A 27856-nucleotide genomic window follows, 5' to 3' on the forward strand; every position below is an offset into this window, starting at 1 on the left:
AATGAGAAAAAAAACAACAAGAAAACCAACTGCAAAATAATCAGTTTATATTGCTAACTGTAGTTCTGCGATCCACCAGTAGGTGGTGACATTTTCCCATGAAGCTTCATGAACTGTGGGGATCGTTGAAGCAATTTGGCCAAAAGGTTAAATTCCTCATTAGGCTTCATCTCGCCATGACTACCAAAAGGACAAGATTGCAAATACAAAATGCCAAAATGAGTTACTCCGCTGGGCTGGGCGCAATATTTTAAATCAGGTGAGGAGCTCAGTTACCCGGGACGAGCTCGGAGTAGAGTCGATGCTCCTCCACGTCGATAGGAGCCAGCTGAGGTGGCTCTGGCATCTGTTCCGGATGCTTCCTGGCCTGGCCGTTCCAGGCATGTCATATTGGAAAGAGGAAGGCCCAGGAAACGCTGGAAGGACTATGTCTCTAAGCCGGCCTGGGGGTCCCACTAGAGCCTGTTGAAGTAGTTTAAAGTTTAATGTACTTACAAAATTAAAGGGATAAACTAAAAGGATAAACAGTTATTGACGATGGGTATGCTGGTCTGACTGGTTATGCTCAACTGACAGAACAGCGGCAGTGACGTCACGGTGCGGTAAGCCTAGCGTCATTCTCCCCGCTTTACAAGCTAAATCAATGGGAACTACTAGACACATCTGCAATCAACAACAATTATTGAAGATTTCCAGAGGACTTCACCATTGAAATTCACCAGAGCTATAGTGAAACTGACAATGCCCACGTGCATGGCAGCTGGATGCTGGAATACATCGGGTAAAAGTGAAAAAAAAGAGTTATTCCACCTTTCTGATTCCTGATCCTCCACGGACGGGTTGGTCGTTGGATCGCCAACTTGAAGAGGGAGGATTTGCCATCGAACTTCTGACCAGAGAAAAAACCCGTAATATGTAGCCAACATTTGGAAGAAGAATGTTTTCAAGATGACTTGGATAATAGCGCGTTGTGACAAACACCAGATACAGCACTGGGACTTGATCAACAGCCGATACCGCACCGTGACGTCACTAACCAGTAGGTGGCAGTAGTGTTCTTTGACAAACATGGATGCCTCCAGTAAAGCACATTCAAATAAAAATTACTCTGAATTAAAAACACTGATCATTTATTGAACAGAATGTAATAATTTCATATTTAAATTACTTTAAGAAGTTTGTATTCTGAAAATGACTGAACTTCTCCTTTAAACCTTCTATTTCTGCTCGGTTTCTGGGCCCCTCCCTCCACGTGCAGAGTACCTGTTTTGGACACGTGCTGCAGTGACGCAGACAGGGAGGTGAGGATGTTCCTCCTCCAGCTTCAGTCAGTCAGTCAGTAGCGGATCCTTCTCTCCTTTCCTCCGGGCTGAGGAGCCTTCATCCCGTCAGGCTCAGTCCCCCCCCCCCACCATGCGCGCTCCAGCCGCTGCGCTCTCCATGGTTCTGTTGCTCCACCTGTGGTTCGGACCGGTTCTGTGCGCCGCGGCCAGAATCCAGCAGCTCAACGAGCGACCGATCATCGGTAAAAGCTTTTGTTTGCTTCTCCATGTGGAAAAAGGGCCCCGCAGCTTCATCTGCAGCATTATCAGAGATGTTATGTAATAATTCGGGAATGTTCCAGAGGGGAGGAGAGGGGGGCGCTGCAGGAGGAAGTTAAAAAGGCTTTCTATCCTTTAATCAACCGAAACCAAGTATCACCTTGTTATAAATGTTTTCTTACTGATTGGTTGAAAGACTGATGAGGAAGTTTATGAAGTTTAAGCAGGGGCAGATTTAGGAAATTTGGGGCCCTAGGCAAAAACAGGCATGGGGCCCTATGGATAGCAGAAATGTTAATAGAATAGACATACATTATTTGTTCTAGGTTGTGTCCCTCTCTTCTTGTCCCCTTTCTTGTTGTTTTCCTCTCTATGTTTTGTACTCAGCTGACTTTTCATGCTGTCTCTAAAGGAATGAAAGATTGTTTCCAAGCACTAAGCTCACTTAGCTGATTGCTCCTTCCTGTTTTTTCAAAATGGCAAAAGTAAATAACCCAGTCCTTCTTTTCACTGTAGACAAGCCATGATCTGCTTATCTGTTCTCCATTTTTCATTTGGATGAAATAATAGCTGCATGAATCATGACAGCAGACAAGATAGAGGAGAGCAGGAGGCGGGGTTACCAATGTACTCGCTCTGGAGAGCAAAGTTCGCTGCTTTTAGATGTTGTTGCCAAAGCCTCAAGAAGCAGAAAAAAGTCACTAAATTTTGGTACTAGGCTCTTTTTTTAAATAAAAATACTAGAGGGGTCAGAAAAGTCGCTAAATAGCGATAAAAAGCGCTAAGTTGGCAACGCTGCTCTTTGCATCGTTTGTTTTCAAATGGTTTGCTGCTGTCTGTTTGGAACTTTCTGAATGTGCAGCAAATGGACTGATTCAATATGGTGGACACTGAAGGGGGGGGGGGGCATTCTGATGGCATTTTAGTGAAAGGATTTTTATCAAAAACATAATTAATGTGCAGAAATAAGGAATAGTTGTATTAACCATACATGTAAACAGAGTTTAATGGGGCCCCCAGGAACTTAAGACTGCCTAGTATTGCCTAATGATAAACCCCCCCCTGAGTTTAGGTCCAGTACAGCAGCAGAGCCGAGTTAAACCCCCAGTCATTGTGGTCAGCAGTGTCATTGCTCAGAGGAACTACATGCGGATATTATTGCAACTCATTAGCAAGTCATGGTGTTGCTCTGTATTACAATGATTGCAGCGATTAAATTAAATTAGAAACTTCTTTGTGATTCTTTAGTTAATAAAAATAAGTTTGATTCTCTTAATGTCACAATGAAGGGGAAAACTATTTACAAACATTTTCTAAGCCAGTTTGAATCCAGAACTGTCCCTGTTCTGTTTTACTGTGGTTTTAAAGGATGTAATTAAATGCTTTCTGCACGATGATTCAGGATGACTCTTTTTTTTTTTTTTTTTTTTTTGGGACAGTGACTCAGCATTTGCATGTCTCATGGTGTTCTCTCCAGGTGTTTTAGCACAAGAAAACCTTCCTGAGGACCGCTTTGCTCGTGGTTCCTCCTACATTGCTGCTTCCTACATCAAATTCCTGGAGAGTGCTGGAGCCAGGGTTGTTCCCATCAGGTAACGTAGCTCCAGCCCCAAACATCCCAGCTGTCTGGGTTTCCTTTGGATTTAAAAATACAGGCGCCATTCTTATGTTTCCCCTGATATGAAAACTACCACTGTGAGCCGGTGAGACGCTGATCCACCTGCAGCCGCAGCAGGGAGGGGGGGCAACAGCACTGCTGTAAAACCCAACATCCTCAACTAGCCATCATGTACTCCACAAAGCACAACAGGCATTTAAACAGCCTCAGTATTCAGTCAAGATGTGGGAGTTTGTAGGAGAGCTGCTGTCAGGTGGATAGTTTGGATTGATTCTAAGAATAGATTGGTTGGAAAAACAACCAATCTAGTTGGTTAAACCATTTTAGTTAGATTATACAATATATTGATCAAAATCTGAGCAAGCCACTGGATACAGTTGTAACTTCAGTGTTAAGCACTATTGCTGTCTGCTGAACACTTGTCAATGTTGTTGGCATTGGCTGTAAGTCATTGACTTTCATTCCTGAGGTTGATGGTTCAAGATCTACCTTTGACTTGAAAGCTGTGATTATATTTCAGTATTTAGGCTAATGTGTAGATTAGATTGGTAGAACATTTAACTTCCAACCCGATTAAAACCACAAACTGTGGAAAAACTTTTATGTTAAATAAAAATGACTAACACCTTTTATTTTGCTCATCATTGCCTGATTTGCACGAACACTTTACAATTTTAAATAGATATTTTCTAAATTTTGGGACAATATCTGTTATGTCTGTTAAAGAGCACATTTACACTCACCGGCCACTTTATTAGGTACCCCATGCTAGTAACGGGTTGGACCCCCTTTTGCCTTCAGAACTGCCTCAATTCTTGGTGGCATAGATTCAACAAGGTGCTGGAAGCATTCCTCAGGGAGTTTGGTCCATATTGACATGATGGCATCACACAGTTGCCGCAGATTTGTCGGCTGCACATCCATGATGCGAATCTCCCGTTCCACCACATCCCAAAGATGCTCTATTGGATTGAGATCTGGTGACTGTGGAGGCCATTTGAGTACAGTGAACTCATTGTCATGTTCAAGAAACCAGTCTGAGATGATTCCAGCTTTATGACATGGCGCATTATCCTGCTGAAAGTAGCCATCAGAAGTTGGGTACATTGTGGTCATAAAGGGATGGACATGGTCAGCAACAATACTCAGGTAGGCTGTGGCGTTGCAACAATTGGTACCAAGGGGCCTAAAGAGTGCCAAGAAAATATTCCCCAAACCATGACACCACCACCACCAGCCTGAACCGTTAATACAAGGCAGGATGGATCCATGCTTTCATGTTGTAGACGCCAAATTCTGACCCTACCATCCGAATGTCGCAGCAGAAATCGAGACTCATCAGACCAGGCAACGTTTTTCCAATCTTCTATTGTCCAATTTCCATGAGCTTGTGCAAATTGTAGCCTCAGTTTCCTGTTCTTAGCTGAAAGGAGTGGCACCCGGTGTGGTCTTCTGCTGCTGTAGCCCATCTGCCTCAAAGTTCCACGTACTGTGCGTTCAGAGATGCTCTTCTGCCCACCTTGGTTGTAACGGGTGGTTATTTGAGTCACTGTTGCCCTTCTATCAGCTCCAACCAGTCTGGCCATTCTCCTCTGACCTCTGGCATCAACAAGGCATTTCCGCCCACAGAACTGCCGCTCACTGGATGTTTTTTCTTTTTCGGACCATTCTCTGTAAGCCCTAGAGATGGTTGTGCGTGAAAATCCCAGTAGATCAGCAGTTTCTGAAATACCCTTCTGGAGCCCTTCTGGCACCAACAATCATGCCACGTTCAAAGTCACTCAAATCACCTTTCTTCCCCATACTGATGCACGGTTTGAACTGCAGGAGGTTGTCTTGACCATGTCTACATGCCTAAATGCACTGAGTTGCCGCCATGGGATTGGCTGCTTAGAAATTAAGCGTTTAAGTGGCCGGTGAGTGTATATACATGTTTAAGCCAGAATGATTTGATATTTAAATATGATTGGGCTCCACGCATGCACCAACGCATCGGTGTTACTGGACCCGTCACTACTACCTGTCAGTTGTTTTCGGGCCCCTCCTACTTGGGGCCTCCTGGTGAGCAAGCAGCCGCTTAGTTCGCATATGCCTCTGGCCGGCCCTGGTTGTGTGGAACCTTTTCTTAAAAGTTAACTCATGTTTTTAAGGCAGCAGTTAAGCTTAATTATTTAAGCTAAACCATCCTGATAATCATTAATGTTCTTTGTTTTATCAAGTGGAAAATGAAAACCCTTCAGAACGATCCCTCTCAGGTTGCTCTCTCTGACTGCTGGTGGAGCAGGAAGGCGTGTGATCAGCTGCCTACAGACACTCAGAGTAGTGATGGTGAGATGAAGCCTCATGAGGCATTGAACCGTTTGGCCAAATAGACCTTTTTCACGACAACCGGAAGCTGCGTCTGAAAGGGCTGGAGCACTTCCTGTTTTACTCTGAAAAATGTCTCTCCTCCGGTGCTTTTCGTCATCCTTACTTAGTTTGCCAACACTTTCTTTCGCGGATGCGGAGGAAATCGCTGCGGCGAATCCCCCCACCAACAAATCTGTGAAAGGATACAAGTTCTTCCACGAAGAATATATCCACAGCTATCAAGGTAAGAAGAGACGTAGCTTAGCGAGCTAACCGCTAGCTGCAAGATATGAGCTACACAAACATCGTAATGAAGCCTAACTTAGTATCTAAATTATGTGGAATATTGGAGACGGACATAGTTTAAACTTTTCAGTTATATTTTGACATTCTGAAATTTGTTTGCCACTATAGTTTGTGAAAAACAGCATGCTAGAATGTTATGTTAGTTCTGAGATTCTAGATGATGCTTGATGTTGAAACTATGCTTTACTTCTGCATGCCTGTAGTGTCAAATATTGTCGAGGGGCAGGTAGTTGTCAGAGCTAGATGCTTCAGATCCATGAAGAAAAATGAGGAACCGCACAAGCTGCAGGTTTGAAACAGTCAGAAAGCCGTTTGGCTTGTTTGACGGCTGAAGAAATTTCACGTACGACTTCTGGACTACTTAGAGCTTATTCTAACATTTTCCTGTTCAGTTGTTACTATTTGTTTTATGTTTCTGTTGCGGTTGCAACATAATCTGTGGGAATGCATGATAGGACAGATATGGCTGTTTTCTTGCCCCACATGAACAACCAGGTACAGAACAAAAACAACTGCGCCGAGACTGAGCCATTTTCTTAGACTTTTATGCTAACGCTATAGCCACCGGAAGTTGTCCAACCCCACATCCGCTTTAAAACCCGGAAGTGTGAAAAAGGTCTATTGCTTCAACGATCCACACAGTTCATGAGGTTTCATGTGAACATGTCACCACCTACTGGTGGAGTGCAGAACTACAGTTTGTAATAAAATCAGTGATTTTTTTTTTTGCAGTAGTTTCTCATTTTTCCCCCTTTTAAGTTACTTTGAAATTGATAATGATTGGCCTGTACAATAAATAAAGTTTTTTTTTATGACTGTAAAATGTCTTAGAAGAGAATAATGATTTAAGGTGCACAGTTTTTCTGCCATTTTAGTAAAAATAAGGTCAAAACAGACAGTGAAAGTGTTTGTGCAAATTGGGCAATGATGAGCAAAATGAAAGGTGATAGTCATTTTTATTCAAACATGATAGATTTTCCACGTTTTTTGGTTTTAATCAGGTTGGAAGTTGTGTTCAACCAATCTTTTGACTAAACCGACCTAATTTTCCCAATCTATATTTTTACTCGGGCAAAACAATGCAAATTAGTCTCATCAGCCAAAATAATTAGGTGTAATCGAAATTTTCAAAAGTCAAAGACAGGACTTGAACCGTCAACCTCTAGAGTGGGAGCCTGACTCTTACAGCTGACGCCACCTATGTAGCTGATCTCACTCAGGAGAAAATACTTCTTATCATTGACGTGTTAACACTGGCTTTGTCTGGTGGTTTGCTCAAATTTTGATAATTACATTGTTTATTCCAACCAAATTAGAAACTAGATTGGTTGGAAAAACAACCAATCTATTATTAGAATCTATCCAAACTTTATCCAGCTAAGAGCAGCTCTACTCCAAACTCCCACATCTTAACTGAACACTGAGGCTGTTTTGATGCCTGTCTAAATTCTTGCGCATTCTGAACCACTTACCGAAGCGGTCACGTGGTTTCACGGTAGCGAGGCCTCGGACGTCATCAATTTTGGCCCCTCCTCTAAATGAATCACGCCTCGACACGCGCTTCGGGGAAACGACCCCTCCATTACTCGACACACATCTCGAAGTCTCTGCTCATCTCATAACATCACTGCTGATCTCCTCAGGACGTGAAGACTCATATTTAAAGAACATTTCCAAAACATAATGCAGGATTCTGAGTTGTTTCAATTAGTTGTACTAAATTTAAAGGTACACTATGCAACCGGTGTTGATTTTCCAGTGAGGCTCCCTCCAGAGGGCGAAAGTAAAAGTGCACTGTCGTAAATATGCACAGCTGTTCTCCTGGTTTCTCCGTCAAGCCAGGCGCGGTTGTTTTGAGCTTAGCAGCGAATGACTAACGCTGCGTTCACACTGGACGTAGCTGGCGCGACAGAAGCAGCGAGTTTACATGCAAAGTCAATGGTTGACGCGCGTCAAGGCGCAACAAAAGGTCCCGCGGCGCGTTTTGAGCACCAGGCGCAGCACGTCTGAGCAGCTGAAGCAGCGCGTCGGGTGCGTTTAACGCAGGGAGAGAGACACAGCGCTGATGATCTCTCCTCTTAAACAGTTTATTGACGCCTAAATTAACTTAAAATGCAGAAATCTGCCGGCAGAATATGCAGTTTGGATTATTTAGATGAAAAACACCTACCAGCTGCCGCGGTGAACCGCTGCTGATGAAGGGATCCATACTGTTGGCGCCCCGCTGGTATGTGGGGGTCTGAGCGGCTCCGACAGAAAAAATATTGAAGGCAGGATAATAATCTGAATGAACTGACTGCACTGATTACGTTTTCAGGTGTATTTTCTCACTTAAACACATATTAAAACTACTTTATTCCCACTGATCACAGCAAATATAGCTGCAAGGCAGAGAAAGGATAGTGAAGCTCCGCCCAACGCGCCTCAGACACAGCCGGAGCAGCAAAGCTGCTTCAGCCACGAGTCAGAACTAACTGGTACAAGCAGCAAAAAGGAAGCAGCAGACGCGATTTTGCTGCTTTTGCTGCGTGAACGTAGCATAACTGCACAAAGATCGCCACTGTGCTAGCAACGAGAATGCTTTTAACTGGGGGGTGTAGCAGTTCTCGCCGTAAAGCAAGACTGACTCTCACGAGATTTCTGAGCCTGTGGGTGCGGGTCGGTGCTCCTGCAGTTGCAAGTGCAGTATTTCCCCCACAGACCACCAGGGCGGCCGAGAATACCTTTGTTCAACCTGAAATGACTCATTTAATCATCCAAAACGTTATGGAACAGATTAATTAACTGAAAAATGTTGCATAGTGTCCCTTTAACATACAGCTGGTAAATAATTAGGTATCAGCTGTGACTGAATTGAGTTGAAAGCATGAATCATTTCCAGTTTAACGGATATAAGTTGTACATTTTTCTGAATGGATACAGTAACATGAGTAGTTACCTCAACTTAAAGGCCCCATTTCCTCTACTCTTCCGAAACCATGCTAAGATCGGTCTGAGCATGGTAACCAATGTAACTGTTGAGTGTACATGACACGCCAACTGACCCGCGCCGCACCAGACACAACCTACAGGCGCTGACATGGTACTAGTTCTCGGCACGGTTCAGATCTGGCTCAGTTCTCAGATAACGAAGAGTGCGTGAGCAGACTGCGTCATCTCCTTACAGTCAGCCTTTGTAATCATGAAATTTCACACATTCATAATACTAGCTTCCTACCACACCACATGATTTCCAGTGATGATTCTGCTTAGCAGTGTGATGAACCTCAACGTCTGTCATTGTTTCCTGCGTCTGTAAGCCCTGAGCACTGCATGAAAAGTGAGATTTTCGTCCCCGTAAACCCCCGTAAACTCCCGCAGATCTGCCTGATTTTCGTCAGTTTCCGACAATTTGCAACCCGTGCTTGTGCACGTTTGTAGTGCCACAAATTGTCGGAAACGGACCATGACGTATGTGGAGAGCGATCAGCTGTACTAATGGCCCTAATTAGCATATGAATGCAGCAAACCCGCGCGGCTGGCCAGGTCTGGCTTGAATAACCTTCTCAGTATTGGCTGAAACCACTATTCTCAAACAAATGAAATCGCTCGTGATTGGCAGCAAAACCACACGTGGCCACGCCAGGCTTTAATTTTCTTACCGAGTATTGGACGGAACCACTTCTTTTTAAACAAGTAAAGTCGCTCGTGATTGGTTGGCATATATATATATTTACATATAAATTTACATATATATATTTATTCATATATATATATATATATATATATTTATTTATTCATTCATATATTTATTCATTCATATGGTGTGTATTTATGTTATCCTACACTACTACACAATTATTATGCTAACATCAAGGACATGAATGAATTTATACAGGAAATGAAGATTTGCCAGGAAGCTGTTTATGCAAAGAAAGAGCTTTATTAAAACACACACAACTATATACAACGCGTATCCAAACACATGCGTTTCTAAAAATTAAAAGTCTGTGAACGGTCCGTTTGCTTCCTCGGGGTTGGAGGTAACTGGCAGCATTCCCTCCGAGGCAGGTCCGATGTGCAGACGCCTACTGTGCGTGGCCCTGTACTTCGGCATCACTTCTAACCGGGACTGCAGCTTAACACAGAGTTCAGTGAGATCCGGCCTACGAAATGGCGGCGACCGTACAATCCATCCAGAGACACCGCCGAGGAAGGCGGACTTCCAGAGTTCCACTTCCTCATCTGCTAGCACACTCTGCCTCGCTTTCAGCAGCTGAAAAAAAAAACAATGAATCAGCGCACTGCGTATGGACACAACACATCTATTAATGCACCTGAAAAATAGTCACCAAATAAAGTCTTACCCTCTTTCTTCTGGCCCGACTCCGAGCAGATAGCCTCCGCACGCAGCGTGTGGCTGGCAGCGTATATCTGAAGCTCCTGCGTACCATCTGAAAATACGTCTTACAGGCAGCTGGAAAACAATTAAATGAGAGTGGTATAAATAAAAAATCAAACGCAAGTCAGAGTAACAAGGAAGGAGAAAACATTAAAACAAGTCACTTACACACAATGTCATCTTTATCAACATCATGCAAATCTGGACTTGCCGAGATGGGAGGTCTGTGAAAACAAAATGTACAGCTATGATCGGTATCCATCCGTATCCATTTCCTTTTACCGCAGAATGAAAGCATATTCTTTAAATCTTACCCTTGCTCCGGTTCATAGCGCCTGCAATTAGTCTCCGAGTTGTTAAGACGGCGTACTGCTTCCTGTAAATCACAAAAAATACACTTTAATAAAGCTTGTTCTTGCAAGGCTACTATTAGCCGCTATTAGCCGTAGCTCAGGCTAGGCCGCTTTTAGCTTAGCAGGCAGTAATCGAACATATATTTACCACTAGCATCTCTTCTTTGAGTTCGTCTTGTTCGATGCAGTCGCCATCGCGTCCAAGAGGAGTTTTACCCCGAAATCCCCCATTCTCCGCTCCAGACCGCCTGCACAAAGCAAAGCATCCATCCTCCACTGTGGATCCAGCCCCGCCGCTCTGAGTTTCTTGGAGATCGTACAGAGCATGAACCAGGGTGTCCGCGGATCAATAAAAATAATTAAAAAATCATTCTTTTTTTTTTTTTTTATCAAGGCCTTAATTGGCACTAAAATTATTTAAATATGTTTATCGAAGTATTTATAATTCTTTAATAAAAAATGCTTATAAAAACAATTTCGTCAGATATATTATATCGCTCCAGGCGGAGAAAAAGCTAGAGGATATATATATACGTATATATGTGTGTGTGTGTGTTTACATACATACAGGAGTCATGGAACTCTGCTTGCAGCGCCCTCATATTTCATGTACACTAATAACTTGTGTACATGGTTCTTGATGATGGCATTAAAATCATTTCAAATAGCATTAAAATAGCATTAAATTAGAGTCACTCATTCCTGTATGAACCCTGTGAGCGCTTAATTTAATATGACATATTAAAAAAATCCCACCATCATCCAGCATATGTTCAGTTTCTGCCCAAATATATATGTAGATTTTTGTAACGGGGATAAGGATAATTCAAAACTGCTTTTTTTTTAATGAACTTGTTCACTACTTCCAAACTCAGCATCTCTTTTCATTCCTGTAATAAGAAGTTTCTTTTGAATGGATTTGATTAAAGTTTAAGTCCCTTGGTATAAAATAAATATTTTGATGGAGATGAGAAATCTGCTTCCTCGTTGGTGAATAACCAATAGTTTGGATCCAATCATTTAAATAAACGGTGTTAGTTTTTTTTTTTTATATAAGAATTGTGCTATAATTTCTAGTCACCGATCTGTTGCTGCTATATTTTAATTTGACGAACCGGAATTTGTCGATGTTCTTTTTCCTGTTTGGTGCGATTGCAATTGCGGATCTTGACCTGGCCGGACCTTATGACCACAGTGTACCAATCTTCTGATGGCTACTTCCAACAGGATAATGCGCCATGTTATAAAGTAAATCATCTCAGACTCATTTCTTGAAACTTTTCCACTTAAGTAATTGTGAATTGAGCATATTGACAGACAACATTTTATTTTTTATCTTAAATGCTATTTTTTTTTTTTATAATTACTGCTCTAAATGTATTGCTCTGTCAGCTAAAGATCTGTTTTGGTCTCTATACTTTAAATAAATAAATCAATTCCAGCTAAAATGTAAGAGGCTATACTGAGCCTGATCTCTTTGTATCAGAGATTTTCTTACCCAGAAAGATGTCACTTGGGGTAAACCCCCCCCCTGCAACTCTGGTTTGCATTTGTATAGCTCACAGCATGTTCATTTACATGTTAAAGCCTCCCCTAGAATTCCATGGGGGGGGGGGGGGGGGGGGGGGGGGGGACACTGCCTAAGAGAGTCCACGTCAATTTCTGACAATTTACGGGAGTTTTCGGCGAAGCCTGCAAATTGTCGTAAACTGCCGCTAACCCGAAGTTCCACGACAACCTACAGTGCCGCATATTGACGAAAATCCCACTTTTCATGCAGTGGAGTAGACTATCGTTTGTCGTATCCACTTCCCTAAAGCCGACTCTGTCAGGTAAATCCACCAAAGGCTGCCTTCTTCGCCTGACTCTCTGCAAACAATGAAATATCACAAAGATAACAAAACATAACTTCCTGAATGTTACGGGTGCCGCCCCTGCTTGTTTACATTCTAGAGAGCAGTAGTACCATAGATCGCCACTAGGAGGTGAGGAACCGTGCTAGCGTGGTCGTGAACGGCACGGTGAACTGATCCAAGCTCGGTCCGAACTCGTCACGGATCGGTTTCAGAGGGCAGTGGAACTGAGGCTGCAGTAAATTAACTGAGAAACTTTGACAACTTTCCCTCCTGAGTTGAGTGAAACCTTTTCTTAAAAGTTAACTCATGTTTTTAAGGTAGCAGTTAAGCTTAATTATTTAAGTTAAACCATCCTGATAATCATTAACGTTCTTTGTTTTATCGAGTGGAAAATGAAAACCCTTCAGAACGATCGTTCTCAGGTTGCTCTCTCTGGCTGCTGGTGGGGCAGGACGGCGTGTGATCAGCTGCCTACAGACACTCAGAATGAATAAGTACTTTCAATGACCCGAACAGGAACTGATTCTCTGTGACAGAGAATTTCTTTAAAGCAGATAGAAGCATTTTTAGTTTGTCTTCAACATATTGATGGTAGGACTCCTTTTATAGGAGTCCTTCTAGAAAAACACAAAAGAGCAAGATTCCCTGACATGAGACGCTCATCTCCTGTCTGCTCTATCCAGCTGACAGCGTTTAAGGTCATGGTGCTGCAGTTGAGCTCAATGTGGGCGGAGTCTGTGATGATAGGCCACACCCCTTTAACTGTAATAGGAAAATATCTCAAAAGTTTTGCCATATTTTGGTATTTTAGTTTACATTTTACTCTTCATACCAAATCAAAATGAACGAATGAATGATTTACCTGAAAGGGATTTCTGAGTTGAGTGATAACTGAGAGGAAAAGGATGACTCAACGAGAAAATTTAAATAAATAAAAAAACGCTATGGCTAAAACGTTCCTATTCCTTTTAGCCTCCTCCAAAATTCTTGATAATTTTAATGAAAAACCGCAAAAGATTAAACTTTTTTTTTTCCACTGATGCATCATGTTGAAAGAAATGTTTTAAAACATAGTTTATTAAGTCAGTCGGTTAGAAACAACTCCTGTATCGGTCACGACTTTGTGGAAACGACACGCGCACCGATACAGTGTTTTGCCCTATGGGCTCCACGCATGCACCAACACATCGGTGTTACTCCGAAATCCCACATACTCAGTCAGTGCTTAATGTTCTTTGTTTTATCAAGTGGAAAATGGAAACCCTACAGACACTCAGAGTGAATGAGGGCCTTTAATGACCAGAACAGGAACTGATTCTCTGTGACACAGGATTTCTCTAAAGCAGATAAAAACATTATTAGTAGTGATGTAATGAGATGAGCCGAGGCTTCAAGGCGTGTGTAGAGTAATGGAGGGGGCGTTTCCCCGAAGCGTGTGTCGAGCTGTGATTCATTTAGAGGAGGGGCCAAAATTGACGACGTCCGAGGCCTCGCTACCGTGATACCATGTGACCACTTCGGTAAGTGGTTCGGGAAGCGCAAGAATTTTGACAGGCATCTAAACAGCCTCAGTGTTCATTCAAGATGTGGGAGTTTGGAGGAGAGCTGCTCTCAGCTGGATAAAGTTTGGATAGATTCTAAGAATAAACTGGTTGTTTTTCCAACCAATCTAGTTGCTAAAGCTAATTTGGCTTGAATAAACAATGTAATGATCAAAATTTGAGCAAACCACCAGGCACAGCCAGTGTTAACACGTTCAAACTATCTACGTGAGTGGTGTTGTCTGTAAGAGACAGGCTCTCACTCTAGAGGTTGACGGTTCAAGACCTGTCTTCGTCTTTTGAAAGTTGCGATTAAACTTAATTATTTTGGCTGATGAGACTAATTTGCATTGTTTTGCCCGAGTAAAAATATAGATTGGGAAAATTAGTGTCGGTTTAGTCAAAAGATTCAACTTCCAACATGATTAAAACCAAAAAACTTGGAAAAACTATCATGTTTGAATAAAAATGACTAACACCTTTCATTTTGTTCGTCATTGCCCAATTTGCACAAACACTTTCACTGTCTGCTTGAGTTTATTTCACTAAAATGGCAGAAAAACTGTGCACCTTAAATTATTGGTGCACATAATTTTTTACACTTAAAAAAAAAAACTTACAAAAGATTTTATTATACACACCAACCATTAACAATTTCAAGGGAACTTAAAAGGGGAAAAACAGAAAAACATTTGCAAAAACAATCACAGAATTTATTATAAACTGTGGTTCTGCCCTGCACCAGTAGGTGGTGACATGTTCACATGAAGCCTCATGAGCTGTGGCAATCATTGAAGCAATTTGGCCAAACAGTTCAATGCCTCATGAGACTTCATCTCACCATCATTAATTATTGGTTTGTCTTCAACATATTGATGGTGGGACTCCTTTTATAGGAGTCCTTCTGGAAAAACACAAAAGAGCAAGATTCCTTGACATGAGATGCTCATCTCCTCTCTCCTCTATCCAACTGACAGCGTTTCAAGTCATGGTGCTGCAGTTGAACTCAATGTGGGCGGAGTCTGTGATGATAGGCCACACCCCTTTACTGAAACAGGGAAATATCTCAAAAGCTTTGCCAGTTTTTGATGTTTTAGTATACATATTGCTCAATCAATTAATGAATTAATAATCAATCTGAAAGTGTTTTTATACAAATATCTAGATTTTATTTGTGATTTGCAATTCAATTCAGTTTATTTATATGGAGCCAATTCACAACACATGTCATCTCAAGGCACTTTACAGTTCACCAGATCATACAGGCAGATTGATTCAAAGTTTTCTATCTAAGGGAAACCTGTTGATTACATTGACTCGAATACAATCCCTCACACTGAGCATGCTTGTAGCGACAGTGGAGAGGAAAAACTCCTTTTTAACAGGAAGAAACCTTCAGCAGAACCAGGCTCAGTGTGAGCGGCCATCTGCTGAGGCTGACTGGGGTTCAAGGAGACAGAAGTAGAGATACAAAAAGCAGCTGTAAAGGCGGCCCCATCCAGGAAAAACACAGCCAGGCAGACGAGCTCCGAGCCAGCTCCTATTGTAGAGGATGAAGCACATCCAGCCAGTCATAGTCAGAGAAACAGGACTACACTGAAAAACAGGTTGATTCGATCGTATAGCACTTCCTGTAGTTTGAGGTCATAAATCCAAGCCTTTCAATGGGTCCCCTAATCCCACCTCCCGTCCTCCTATAGAGTTTAGGCTCAAAGATAGAAAAAGAAATATGAAAAAGGTTTGATTCAAAAACCTTTTGGTTAGAATTGAGCTTTTATAATCGCACTATATTTCCTTCTACATCCATGAATGTGCAGTTCAACCCTTATGGCTGAAACAATTAATCTGGTTAATCGATTATTGAAATAATATCCACTAATTTAGTAACTGATTAATCGTTAACTAAAGTATAGAGACTGTAAAACATGCTATTAGCTGACAGAGCGATCCACTTAGAGCAGTAATCATACCAACATTTTACAGAAAAATATAAACAGTATTTATTGTAAAATAAAAAAAAAAAAATGTCAATATGCGCTATCCAGAACTTCTCAAGTGGAAAAGTTTTAGTTCCAACTGGTTTAATTTAATAAAAAATCTTCTTTAAGGCACCAATTATTAATAAATTAATCAAAAAAATAATCAACAGATTAATCGATTTGCTAAATACTCCTTAGATTTAGCCCTAGAAATCCTTTTTATAAATAAACTGTTTCTCTATTTGTGTTTTTTCCCCGCAGAATCAATCGCACAGAAGAAGAATATATAAAGATATTCAACTCCATAAACGGGTGAGTTGGTTTTCGTTTTCTCACTTCACCTTTTTCCAGAGTAAAATAATAAAAATAAAAAATAAAAAAAGCAAAAACAGACTGGTGACACCCTAAAATGCACAAAATTACCTCACAATCGATCTATATAATCAACATAATTTATCATTTTTTTTACTTTTCTAATTACTTTTTCATATTATTATTGTGAAAGTTAATTTAGTTTTATATTTTGAGATTTTATATCTTTTTAAATGCATTTTTTTCAATTTAAGGGGATATTTATTGATTTAATGATTTTATTGATATATTTAATATTTGAATCACGCATCAAATAAATAAAGAAAACATAACGTAAATAAGATGAAAATCAATTAAGAAAACCCTTGATTTTTACATCACAGCTAAAATAAAACCGGAAACGGATCCAAGGAACCATCAGTTGCTGTTAGAAATCAAGGACTGTTCTGTGGGGGGCCTGGCCCCTCTTGGCGCACATCTGGATCCACACCTGCCAAATCAAAACTGTGCAGCAACTTACATTAAAAACCTGCTTAAAACCCGAATGTGGGCATCGCCATCTTCCTTTCCCTTCCTATTTACCAGGGCTCTGCTTCACCTCTCCAAAATTGTTGCTGCAGCAGACAGGAGGCCTCTGATTGGTCAAATCTAAATCCACTCTACATTATGCGTATTTCCTGCTTGTTTTGTTTGTATGACCAGCATTGAAAAATAGAAGAACAAGCTGGAAGAGCGAAGTGCGCGAGAACTGCTGCTGGAGGATAACCAGGCCTTTAGTTGTTTTTTTTTTTTTGCAGTTCTGCAGTTCCCACCTAATACCACTAGGGGAAGCAAAAATGATAAACCAAATCTCTTCATTTTCACTAAAACATATGAAGTTTTCTTCCATTTGTTTTTGCGAAGAACATGTTTTTTTTTTTAAGGAAACTTGTATAAATTGAAGCAAGAAGCAAAAAAAACAAAACAGATTTTTTTATTTCATTCATTTGTAAAGCTTTTAGTGTTTCATTATTTATTTTTCAGTTGGGATTTTTTTCCGAATTTTTACAGCTTTTGTATTTTGATTTATTTCCTCCAGAAAATAATAAATAAAATTTGAACAAACTAAACGTTAAAATATATAAAATGTACATTAAAAATGCAATAAGAATAAGAAAGAAATGCAAATTAAAAATTTCCTGAAGTTAAGAAATAAAAGATAAACAAAATATGAGAAAAGCAAGCAGAAAATTTGTCTTAAGACCATTTTTTTTTTTTTTTTGGTTGATAAAATGTTTTTGCAGAGTTTAATTCCCAAAAACTGCGTTAAACAATAAAGGAACAAAATTCACTCCATAATACGCTGATTGAACATAAGCAGTTTGCTGCCATATTAATTAAATGCACAGATATTAGAGAAATTATTCACCATCCAGCTCTTTTTTTTTTTTTTTTTCTAACAGTGTCCCTTCTGGTAATGTGGCAATATCTTGATGCCAAAAAGAGCCCAACAGAGCTTGCTTTCACAAGTTGAGCAGTACGGCTATTGCCATAGTGTTCCGCTTGATTTAAGCATATAAATAGCTTTATTATAATTCATGCAGGGAGTATTACAGATTATATGGACACTGCAATGTAAGTAGAACAGGAAAGGGAGAAAAAAAAGGTGAAAATATGAAAGAAAGAGGAGATAAAAGGGAGATAACGATAAAACATATTCAGTCTGCCTAATCACCTGCAAACAGATTAAAAAAGAACAGCACAACCAACAGATATAGTATAAAAGAAACAATAAAGTAACATCTTGATACTATCGCTGAAGTATAAGTAGTATTCACCATCCAGTTCTTAACTCAGTAAAGTTTCATTTATTGTGTTAAATCTCAGCTTTATGGCTGAATTGATGGCGTCTGTGCTCCTTCAGGCTGCTGCTTCCCGGTGGAGACGTCGACATCCAAACCTCCCAGTTCAGTCGAGCCGCCAGGATCTTTTACAACTTGGCTTTGAAGGTGAGACGTTTGTGACGTCGGGCTGCTGAGCTCCAGATGTTCTCTGACATCTGATCCAGCTGTGCTGCAGGATAGTTGGATTCAGAAAATGTGGGTTTGCAAATAAATAGAAATTGAGTCTACACAGTAAAGAGATTCAAGCAGGAGCGGAATGAAAAGCCATCATTGAATAAACCTAACAATAGAAGCAAAAATCTTTCTCCCTCATTTGTTCTGACCTGTTAACTCTTCCTCTCCTCACCTTCTTCAGGCCAACGATGCGGGCGATTACTTTCCTATCTGGGGGACATGCCAGGGCTTCCAGCAGCTCTCTGTCCTCACGGCTCGGAAGAATCTGCTCACCCTGACCAAGACCAAGGCCGTGGCTTTGCCTCTCCTTCTCACTCCAGGTGGAGTAAATATTCAGCAGAAATATGAGAAAGTGGAAAGGAAAGTCCTACAGGTTTACAGGGAGTTTTCTTTACAGCCATCTGATAAAAACTGCAGCTCCATTCAGTTATATTATATTTATAAACAAGGGCGGGTTTAGGAAATTTGGGGCCCTAGGCAAAGACTGGCAGGGGGCCCTCTAAATTGAGAAGACAAGACATAAAAAAGACCCATAATACAGATAGAGAAATGTTAATAGAACAAACATCCATTATCTGTTCTAGGTTGTGTCCCTCTCTTTTTGTCCCTTTTCTTGTTGTTTTCCTCTCTATGTTTTGTACTCAGCTGACTTTTCATGCTGTCTCTAAAGGAATGAAAGATTTTTTCCAAGCACTAAGCTCACTTAGCTGATTGCTCCTTCCTGTGTTTCCAAAAAGGCCAAAGCAAATAACCCAGTCCTTCTTTTCACTGTAGACAAGCCATGATCTGCTTATCTGTTCTCCATTTTTCATTTGGATGAAATAATAGCTGCATGAATCATGACAGCAGACAAGATAGAAGAGAGCAGGAGGCGGGGTTACCAATCTACTCGCTTCCCATTCAGGAAGCTTTTTTAATTCAAAATGTCAGAAATAGCCTTGATTTCCAGACTTTCTACAGTAGCCCAACAAAGCCTTGTTTTGGTTTAGAAAACATGCAAATTGAAATAGATGATCGGATCCAACCCTTTGGTTGGTCGTTTGGCTTCTTTTGTTAGTTGGTTGTTTTTCCCACCAACATATTTTTAGAATATATCCAAACTCTGTCAAACTCTACAAACTACAAACTCCCACATCTTGACTGAACCCTGATGTTCTTTAATGTCATAGGGAAATCATATCTAAATGTCAAATCGTTCTGGCTGAAACATGTATATAAATGTACTCGTTATCAGATGATATTGTCCTGAAATTTAGAACATTTCTATAAAAAAAAAAATCCTCTTAAAATCTGTTTTTTTTTTCTTCATTATTTTATGCAGGCCAGTTAGTTATACGTAAGCTTGTGCTCCTAAATTCAGCCAATCATATATCAACCATCATCTGTCAATCAAATTTTTCAGTCATAGCATTTTGATTGACAAAAAACAAAACTCTCCTCCTCTTGCATGTTTCCTCTGTCCATAGCGTTCCTTGACAGCGTCGTTTCTAAGTCACCAATTTAGAGCTACTTGGTCCCAATGAAATTTCCCATTGGGAACCTACTAGCACTAAGTTGCTAACTGGTTAGCAAGATGCTATAGGGAAACCGGTGTAGGTACCAGATTGACTCGGGTTGCCAGATTGACTCGGGGGCCTGCGCCTTTTGAGATGCGTCAGAGCGTCCGCCATCTTAAATGTGGCAAATCTGCAGTTTCTCAGTCACTTAAACAGTATCAGAGGGACTTTAATCTCTGAATATACTTTGTATTCGTAGTATTTTTGGTTTTGTAATATTACAAGTTTATTTTTTGTATCCCTTTAGCTTCATTCTCCTGAATTTATTCTCGTTAACAATGCAGACCGCGGGCTCAATGTAGTTTGTTTGAGTGGCGTTGCCATAATGTCACGTCATCGGGAGGCGCAAGGCCCATGGCGAATTCGGTGACGTCATCGGAAGGCGCAGGGACCATGGAGAATTTCTTCGTAAAATTGTCCGTTTACAAACCGCAATCCCGCTTTCGAATAAAACCTACACCCCGCTATAATTACTTTAGTAAGCTGTCCAGACCAATCAAAATGTTTTGCGCAATTGCGCAAACGTTAAAACAATTATGCATTGTGACGTCATCAAAAGGCGCAGGCCCCCGAGTCAATCTGGCAGCCCGAGTCAATCTGGTACCTACACCGGCCACAATCAAAGTGCTTGTGAACCTTCCGCCACAACAACCCCACCCCCTAGATAGACGACCAATCACATTCACTTTATTCACTCGTGTAAAATCGGGCACAACTCAGGAGAATTCGGAGATGCAACGGTTGGAACGGCTGCTTCCCTACGACTTTAAATGCCTGCCTAAGTTCCGGGCGAAGGCGTTTCCCTGAAGCCCGTGTCGAGGCGTGATTCATTTAGGGGAGGGGCCAAAATTGATGAGATCCGAAGCCTCGCTACCGTGATACCAGGTGGCCGCTTCAGGAAGTGGTTCAGGAAGCGCAGGAACTTCAACAGGCATTTAAACAGCCTCAGTTTTCAGTCAAGATGTGGGAGTTTGTAGGAGAACTGCTGTCAGGTGGAAAGAGTTTGGATAGATTCTAAGAATTGATTGGTTGGAAAAACAACCAATCTAGTTGGTTCAAACTATTTTAGTTAGATTAAAAATGTAATGATAAAAATCTGAGCAAGCCGCTGGATACAGTTTTAGCTTTAGTGTTAAGCACTATTGCGCTACTTATCAGTGTTGGTGGAGTCAGCTGTAAGACACTGACTTCCAATTCTAAGGTTGGTGGTTCAATACCCACATCAGATTTTTGAAAGTTGTTATTATACTTATGAAGAATTTTGGCTAATGTGACTAATTTCTTTTGGTTTTCCCTGGTAAAAATATAGATTAGACAAAAACACTTCCAAATTAGATTGGTTGGTTTAGTTGGTTTATCAGTAGTTTTGTTTGTTTTCTAAGGAAAAAATAAAACCTGGTTGAGACGTTTTTCCTTCACTCGTTTCCTTTGTTTTATTCTGTGTAGAAAGGATCAGGTCTCTGAAATAAGCTTTGGTTGTGTTTTGCTGTTTCTCCTGCAGTGGCCCAATCCAGTCGCTTATTCAGGAACTTCCCCAAAGATGTGCTGCAGTCTCTGGCCAATGAAAACATCACCTCCAACTTCCACAGCTGGAGTCTCTCCATGCAGGTTTTTATTGCTTTTTCACCTCCATGCCCCCAAATGCTACGTTCACACTGCAGCATGAAGTGACCCAAATCCGATTGTTTTTGCCTACATCCGACCTGGATCTGATCTTTTCATGACAGTCTGAACAACACAGATCCGATTTTTTCCAATGAATCCGATACGAATCTGATCTTTTTAAATGCGATCTGTGTCTGAACGGCCAGTGTCATCAGACCTGTATGCCATTAATACCCGACAAGGGTCACTTCTGCATGTTGCTACACAGAAGCGGCAGGAAAAACAACAACCATGGCGGACGATGATGCTGAAAGCAGTATTTATACTGAAAAGATTGTGTTTTTATGGCTGGGAAAGATCGTTAGATGCGCTCCAGCTCTAACATCCACGTTTACTTCCGTAAACACAGCACACTGGCCTGTGATGTCATTCCACTGTGCATGCGGGACAATTAAGCTGTTTGAATGCAGTTCATACAGGGATCACATACAAGTCGCATATATTTGGAAATGTGAACGACAATGCAAAAAAAACGGATTCTCTTAATCTAAGCACCTAAATCAGATGATCTACCAATGGAGGGAGATTTGATACCGATAAAATGAGATTTCAACATAAATAATCTTATTCTATTAACAGATTATGTGATTTATCTGCTCAAATCACAGGAAAAAAATGGACTTCATGGATTTTTGTTGCAGTGACTGAAATAAAGCCTAACAGTAGCTTTGGTTTTCCTTTTAGACACCTTCTGTTCAGGTCATTGAAGGGATGAAAAACAGCAAGAAAACTGATGGAAATATGAAATTTTATTATATGTCTGCCTCCAGTCTTCTAATACGTAACAGTCTAAAAATGAAAAGCATATTTTTACTGTTGTACCGCAAAACCTGATTAGTAAAGATGTCTTAAAATAAACCTTTTGCCCTTAATTTAAGCAGGTAAAGCAGATGATCTTTGTCTTTATAATAAGATAATTGGATTTCAATCTCTTGAAATAAGAAAAATGGTTCATTTGATCTTTTTTTAAGCTTAAATCATCTCCCTCTATTGGCAAATTTGTCTGCCTTATCTGCCTAAAAAAACAGAACAAAATACCTATTTTGTAATGTGGCTGAATTATGGTCAAATCTTTGTTGTTAATATTTGAAAAAAGCAGAGAAGCCCAATAACTAAAATATTATCTTATTCTCCTTTTAGCAACGCTAGAAATTATGAGTTTCCCTGCCTTATTTTATGTGTAAATAATTTTATATCACTGGAAAATTGTCTGACTTATTTGCCAAAAACAATTGATATATATTTATTTACGAAAATGGACTGACTTAGATTTGATTTGTTGTAGTGAGTGACATCATTGTTAAAGCTACACACTGCAATCCTGATCTAAAAATGAACATTTCCTAAAATATTAACCTGAGCAGCTAGGTCACATGATCTGCAGATAAAAAAAGTTTATGTTGCTTTACAATAGCAGCCATTCAAAATGACCCTTCCAAAGCAAACGCCCACTAAATGGCAGCCAACTTCCCTGCAGCTCCCAGCAGACTCCTCTCCAACTTTCAGCCTCTGACCTTCTCCTGGGCCTGCATATTTTTTTACTCCGACTCCACCCTTTCACTGAATTACAAGCTGTGACCAGGAGATGGCGCTTCTCTTTAGACATTAATGTCCACAAATCATGACAGAAAGAATATTTTAGGACAAAGATTGTAGGGGACCAGCCAGGGACCCATCAAAGAAAGTGGGGAAACTTTGAATGGCTACTACTGTATAAGATAATTAGATTTTATGCTCTTGAAAAGATGGAAAATGGAGTTGATTGCTCTTATTTTAAACATAAATCATCTGATTCTTTTGTCAAACTGTCTGATTCATCAGCTCAAATGGAAGTAAGAAAAATGGACCGCCTTACATTTAAATGTTTTGCGTTGTCAGTATAACTGATTATAAGTTAATAAATGATATAATATAATGAGAAGAAGCGACACAGGTTCTGATTGTGTTGATGTTGGACGGATCCAAATGGATTATCTGTCTTTACAGAACTACAGCCGGAATGGCAAACTGAAGAGGTTCTACAAAGTTCTGTCCACCAACAGCGACGGAGAGAAAGAGTTCATCTCCACCATGGAAGGTAGCGTCCCTCATTAATGTGCTTCCCCAACATTCCTGTGACCCCTAAACCAACCAGACGCCCTCTGAAAATACAGACTTCACCCATATTTCTTTATAAGTAAAGGATTCAATTTCGTTCATTATTTAAATGCATTTTATTTATTTAATGGTCCATTTAATAAATTAATTGTAGGTTTAATGCTTTAATCATGTACTAAATACATTTATAAATGCTAATTATTATAAATAAAATTATTTTATGCTAAATTTGTTTATTTGATAAGAATGTTTTATTCCCATTTCATGATTTAGGTTGTTGTTGATGGTAATGGCAGTAATGGATGAGGATATTTTATCCTAACAAACCTCTGGGATAAGATTCCTGCTGGAATAATGATCTTTGATCTTTTATATGATTTCAACATCTGATATAACTGGAGAGAATTAAATCATGCAATAAAATGGATGTCCACCAGATGGCGCCAACACCCTATGGAAACCTTAACTCCTGCAGAAAGTTTTCAGAATTTTTTTTAAATCTTATTTAGAATTATAAGTTAGGGTTGTGACTCAGATCGCAAGGTTTATCATGGGGTCTGCAATTAATTAATCCTATTTTAATAAAACCATATATCAGAAAAATAAAAAATAAAATCTTCAATTATTGAATAAATAAACATGAGCAAATAATTATATACAGCATATATATATATATATATATATATATATATATATATATATATATATATATATATATATATATATATATATATATATATATATATATATATATATATATATATATATATATATATATATATATGCCGTATATAACCTGAGCCACTCTATCAAAAAGGAAAGTTTTAAGCCTAGCCTTAAAAGTAGACAGGGTGTCTGCCTCACGGACTAAAACTGGTAGTTGGTTCCACAGGAGAGGAGCCTGATAACTAAAAGATCTGCCTCCCATTCTACTTTTAGAAATTCTAGGAACCACTAGTAAACCTGCAGATTGAGAGCGAAGTGCTCTGTTAGGATAATAAGGAACAATCATATATCTTATATCAGATGGAGCTTGGACATTTTTTTATGTGAGAAGGAGGATTTTAAATTCTATTCTGGTCTGATGTGGACTGGATGGAGAGATTTCTCCCTTAGAGAGAGGAAGAGGAGCTCTGTGATTAGGGAGAGGGATGGATGACCTAGGACATGCAGTAGGGTGGTGGCCTGGGAATGGTTCAGGCTTCTATACACTGCAAAAACCATCTAAAAATTAGAAAAAAAATTCTTAAATTAAGTGTATTTACCATTAATTTGAGTAAGTAAATAAGATAATTTGCCAATGGAATGAGTATTTTTAGTCTTAAAATAAGATAATTAGATAATTATTTTCACTTGAAATAAGACAATACAATTGTGTTTTCTTATTTTAAGTGTAAATTGTCTTGTCCATTGGCAAAGTGTCTCACTTAAATCCACTTATTTTAAGAAAAAATGACTCATTTAGATTAAATTTTTTTGCAGTGTAGGTCTTTCTCAGAACTGGAGAAGGTGTCTGTGGTTTTAGATTAAAATGAAAGGCCGGTCCTCATAAAGCCTCCTAACACTGTCCGTGGTCCTCCTCAGCGTATCGGTATCCATTCTACGCAGTGCAGTGGCATCCAGAGAAGAGTCCTTTTGAGTGGATCGATAAACCAGGCATGGTTCACACCGTCGCTGCTGTGAGAGTCAGTTTCTACACTGGAAGCTTCTTCGTCTCAGAAGGTAACGTATAGAACCAGAGTTTGAACACTTCTAGATCAGGGGTCGGCATCCCAAACTGCCCAAAGAGCCACATTGGACCAAAAAACGAATCTGTCTGTAAAAGTCTCCTATGAGCCTTGTATGGCAAAACAGGCTCTAAGTGTATTAGCCCACTATAAAAAAAGGACTATGTGGGCTTAAATATATAATAAGCGTTCATAATTAAATCCTGGAGCATAGTAACATGAGGTGATGAAGGAGCAGTGAATGCGTGGAGTTCAGCTTGCACCGCTTCACTGTGCAGTTTAGGTTTTATTGCATTGTTGCATTGAATTGGATGTGTTTCTGTTGGGAGGAGTTGATTGAGTCACGAGGAACCAAGCAGGAACTGACGTCCATCAGAGCAGAGCTCTGTAACCCTGAAATCCCACATCCTCCGTCACCAGCGTTCCTTGGTCTTATTTTTATTTTGAGGATTTGGGGGGAAAAAATGGAAGATAACTTTCTTACCTGCATCAGAGAGCTACTTGTTCAATCTATCTCTATCTATAGTTTTCTATGCTTACAACCAAACTAGCAGCAGCAGTTGAGTTGGGAGATGCAATCCACTTCTTAAATCTATCTTTGAATTTAAATATGAAACTGAATATTTAGCCTTCCCATGAAATGCCTGTTTCATTTTATTTTTTAAACTCATTCCAAAGCAAACATGCAGGCAATCCTTCCACATTGTAATAAAAGCAAATGATTCGCTCCATTCTTCTTTAAATCCTCGGTTCTCATCAGCTACCTTCCTTTATTTCCCCTTTGGTGTCCATGGCCTGAGACACACCCACCGCTTTGTTTGCCTGGCACTAAAACATGTGTTGCAGGATATGACCACTGATCTATGGCTATGATGCACATTTTGGTTGACAGAAATGTTTGTTCTCCGGGTTGCCGACCCCTGCTCTAGGTTTTCACCAACCTCTGTTTTAGCCCAATCAATAATCTTAGTCAGTCAAAGTGGCCTTGTCTTCCCTCCAGCCATGAAGAGCCAGCACCGGTTCTCCAATCCTGCTGAAGAGGACAAAGCTCTTATCTATAACTTCTCTCCTGTCTACAGAGGCTCTAACGCCATCTTTGTTCAGAACTATTACTTCGATTGATGAACGTCGATGAGGCATTAAAGGATCTGGATCAGATTGGTCAAAGTTCCTAAAAAACACTTTAATTAGCTCAACACACACATCATTAGAAGAAAGATTACCAAAGTATTTTAGAGGAAATACTCATAAAAAAATCCTAATGACAAAGCAGTATAGAGCGTATGCGGGGTCGCCATCATCTGACTCAGTGCTAATGCTAGCATTAAGCTGATCAGTCATTTGAGGTAAATATGACATCAGAACTTATTAGACCAATGTATTTCCATTTCCTCTTTACTGCCTTTACTCTTTTTTTAAGAAGTCGAAAACCATCTCAAGCAAATATAAAAAAAATTCATTTAGTCGATTTGAGACTTCTGGAACTCCTATCTTTGAACAAACCAAGCTAGCCCGTTTCAATCTATGGCCGTTTCTCAGTATGTCTACTTTTGTGTTCTCATGTGCTCGTAAAACATCATTAACCTCAGCCCTAGCACTTTTCCAATTCACAAGAGCAAAAGTCAGAGAACGGACAAGTACCCGGATGTTGTTCACGCCCCTATGTCCAGTATGCATCAAAGCAGATTTGTCCATTCTTGACTTTGATAGCTGTCCCAGCATGCACTTCGGCAGCAGCAGCTTCCAATGAAGCGCTCGCAGAGCTCCGAGTATTAAGTTAAAACTACTGTTGCACTGATATCGATACCAGTATCATGCGGGGCCCCGATCCAGCACTAAGATGGTGGTATCCTATCGGCGAGTACCAATAAATAGGGCACAGATACCATTTGAGAGCCAAAAGTTTATTCAGCTATTGTCACCCATTCCATGTAGGCTATACAAAGTTCTACTGGATTCACTTTGTATTCGTCTTTTTCCTGCTTCACAAAGGTAGGCAGCAGCTTGACAAAGCCATGATGGCAATTATTTTATATCCAAGTAGTATGTAGTTCTTAATATATACACACACACATCAATTTCAAACAGATGTTATCGGTATCGGCCGATACTGCACAGCCAGGTATCGGGTTTCGGTATTGGGGCCAAAAAATGCCATCTGCGCTACACTAGCTAAAAATTCTCAAATAAATTTGCCTTGCCTGATAGCTAATAGCTCACAGTTCTCTCTGTTAGCATGAGCTAACAAAACGCCTTTCCTGCGCCAAAGCTAAATTATGTGTATTATACCTTGAAGCTGTCGGTTTGAGGCCCTTTAAGAGCCACTAAAAACTGAACTATACCAGACTTGAGTTTAGAAGGAAAGTTAGATCTAATGTCTAATAAGCAGATGATTCGCTGAATGATGACGAGACAAGAAATATGAATGCGGGAAGAATCGTTTTGACTTTTAAATTGGGTAAACAAACAAAATGTCCTATTTTTTAAAGGAAAAGTCCGGTCATATATAGAATTAAAA

The 27856-nt window shown here is 40.1% G+C and overlaps 1 protein-coding gene and 1 non-coding gene across 2 annotated transcripts; one reads left to right on the forward strand and one right to left on the reverse strand.

The window, feature by feature from the left end:
* The first annotated feature begins 1313 nt into the window (after nt 1–1313).
* zgc:171566 lies at nt 1314–27280 on the forward strand. Its single transcript, XM_038291401.1, has 9 exons — nt 1314–1525; nt 3019–3133; nt 16186–16236; nt 18140–18224; nt 18475–18613; nt 21351–21457; nt 23501–23591; nt 25196–25333; nt 26339–27280. The coding sequence occupies exons 1-9, from the start codon at nt 1414–1416 to the stop codon at nt 26458–26460; spliced, it is 960 nt and encodes a 319-aa protein (XP_038147329.1). The 5' UTR covers nt 1314–1413; the 3' UTR covers nt 26461–27280.
* Nucleotides 14824–14876, reverse strand: LOC119787586. Its single transcript, XR_005281332.1, has one exon. It is a non-coding gene; the product is annotated as a U7 small nuclear RNA (small nuclear RNA).
* Nucleotides 27281–27856: the final 576 nt, after the last annotated feature.

Source organism: Cyprinodon tularosa, unplaced genomic scaffold (genome assembly GCF_016077235.1).
Source record: "Cyprinodon tularosa strain WSP-4 unplaced genomic scaffold, ASM1607723v1 ctg3, whole genome shotgun sequence".
Classification (NCBI taxonomy): Eukaryota; Metazoa; Chordata; class Actinopteri; order Cyprinodontiformes; family Cyprinodontidae; genus Cyprinodon; species Cyprinodon tularosa.

Coding starts and splice junctions, on each gene's coding strand:
- zgc:171566 (XM_038291401.1), top strand. CDS start 1,414: ATGCGCGCTCCAGCCGCTGCGCTCTCCATGGTTCTGTTGCTCCACCTG. Junction 16,237..18,139: donor ATATTCAACTCCATAAACGG/GTGAGTTGGTTT, acceptor GTGCTCCTTCAG/GCTGCTGCTTCCCGGTGGAG. Junction 18,225..18,474: donor TTTACAACTTGGCTTTGAAG/GTGAGACGTTTG, acceptor CACCTTCTTCAG/GCCAACGATGCGGGCGATTA.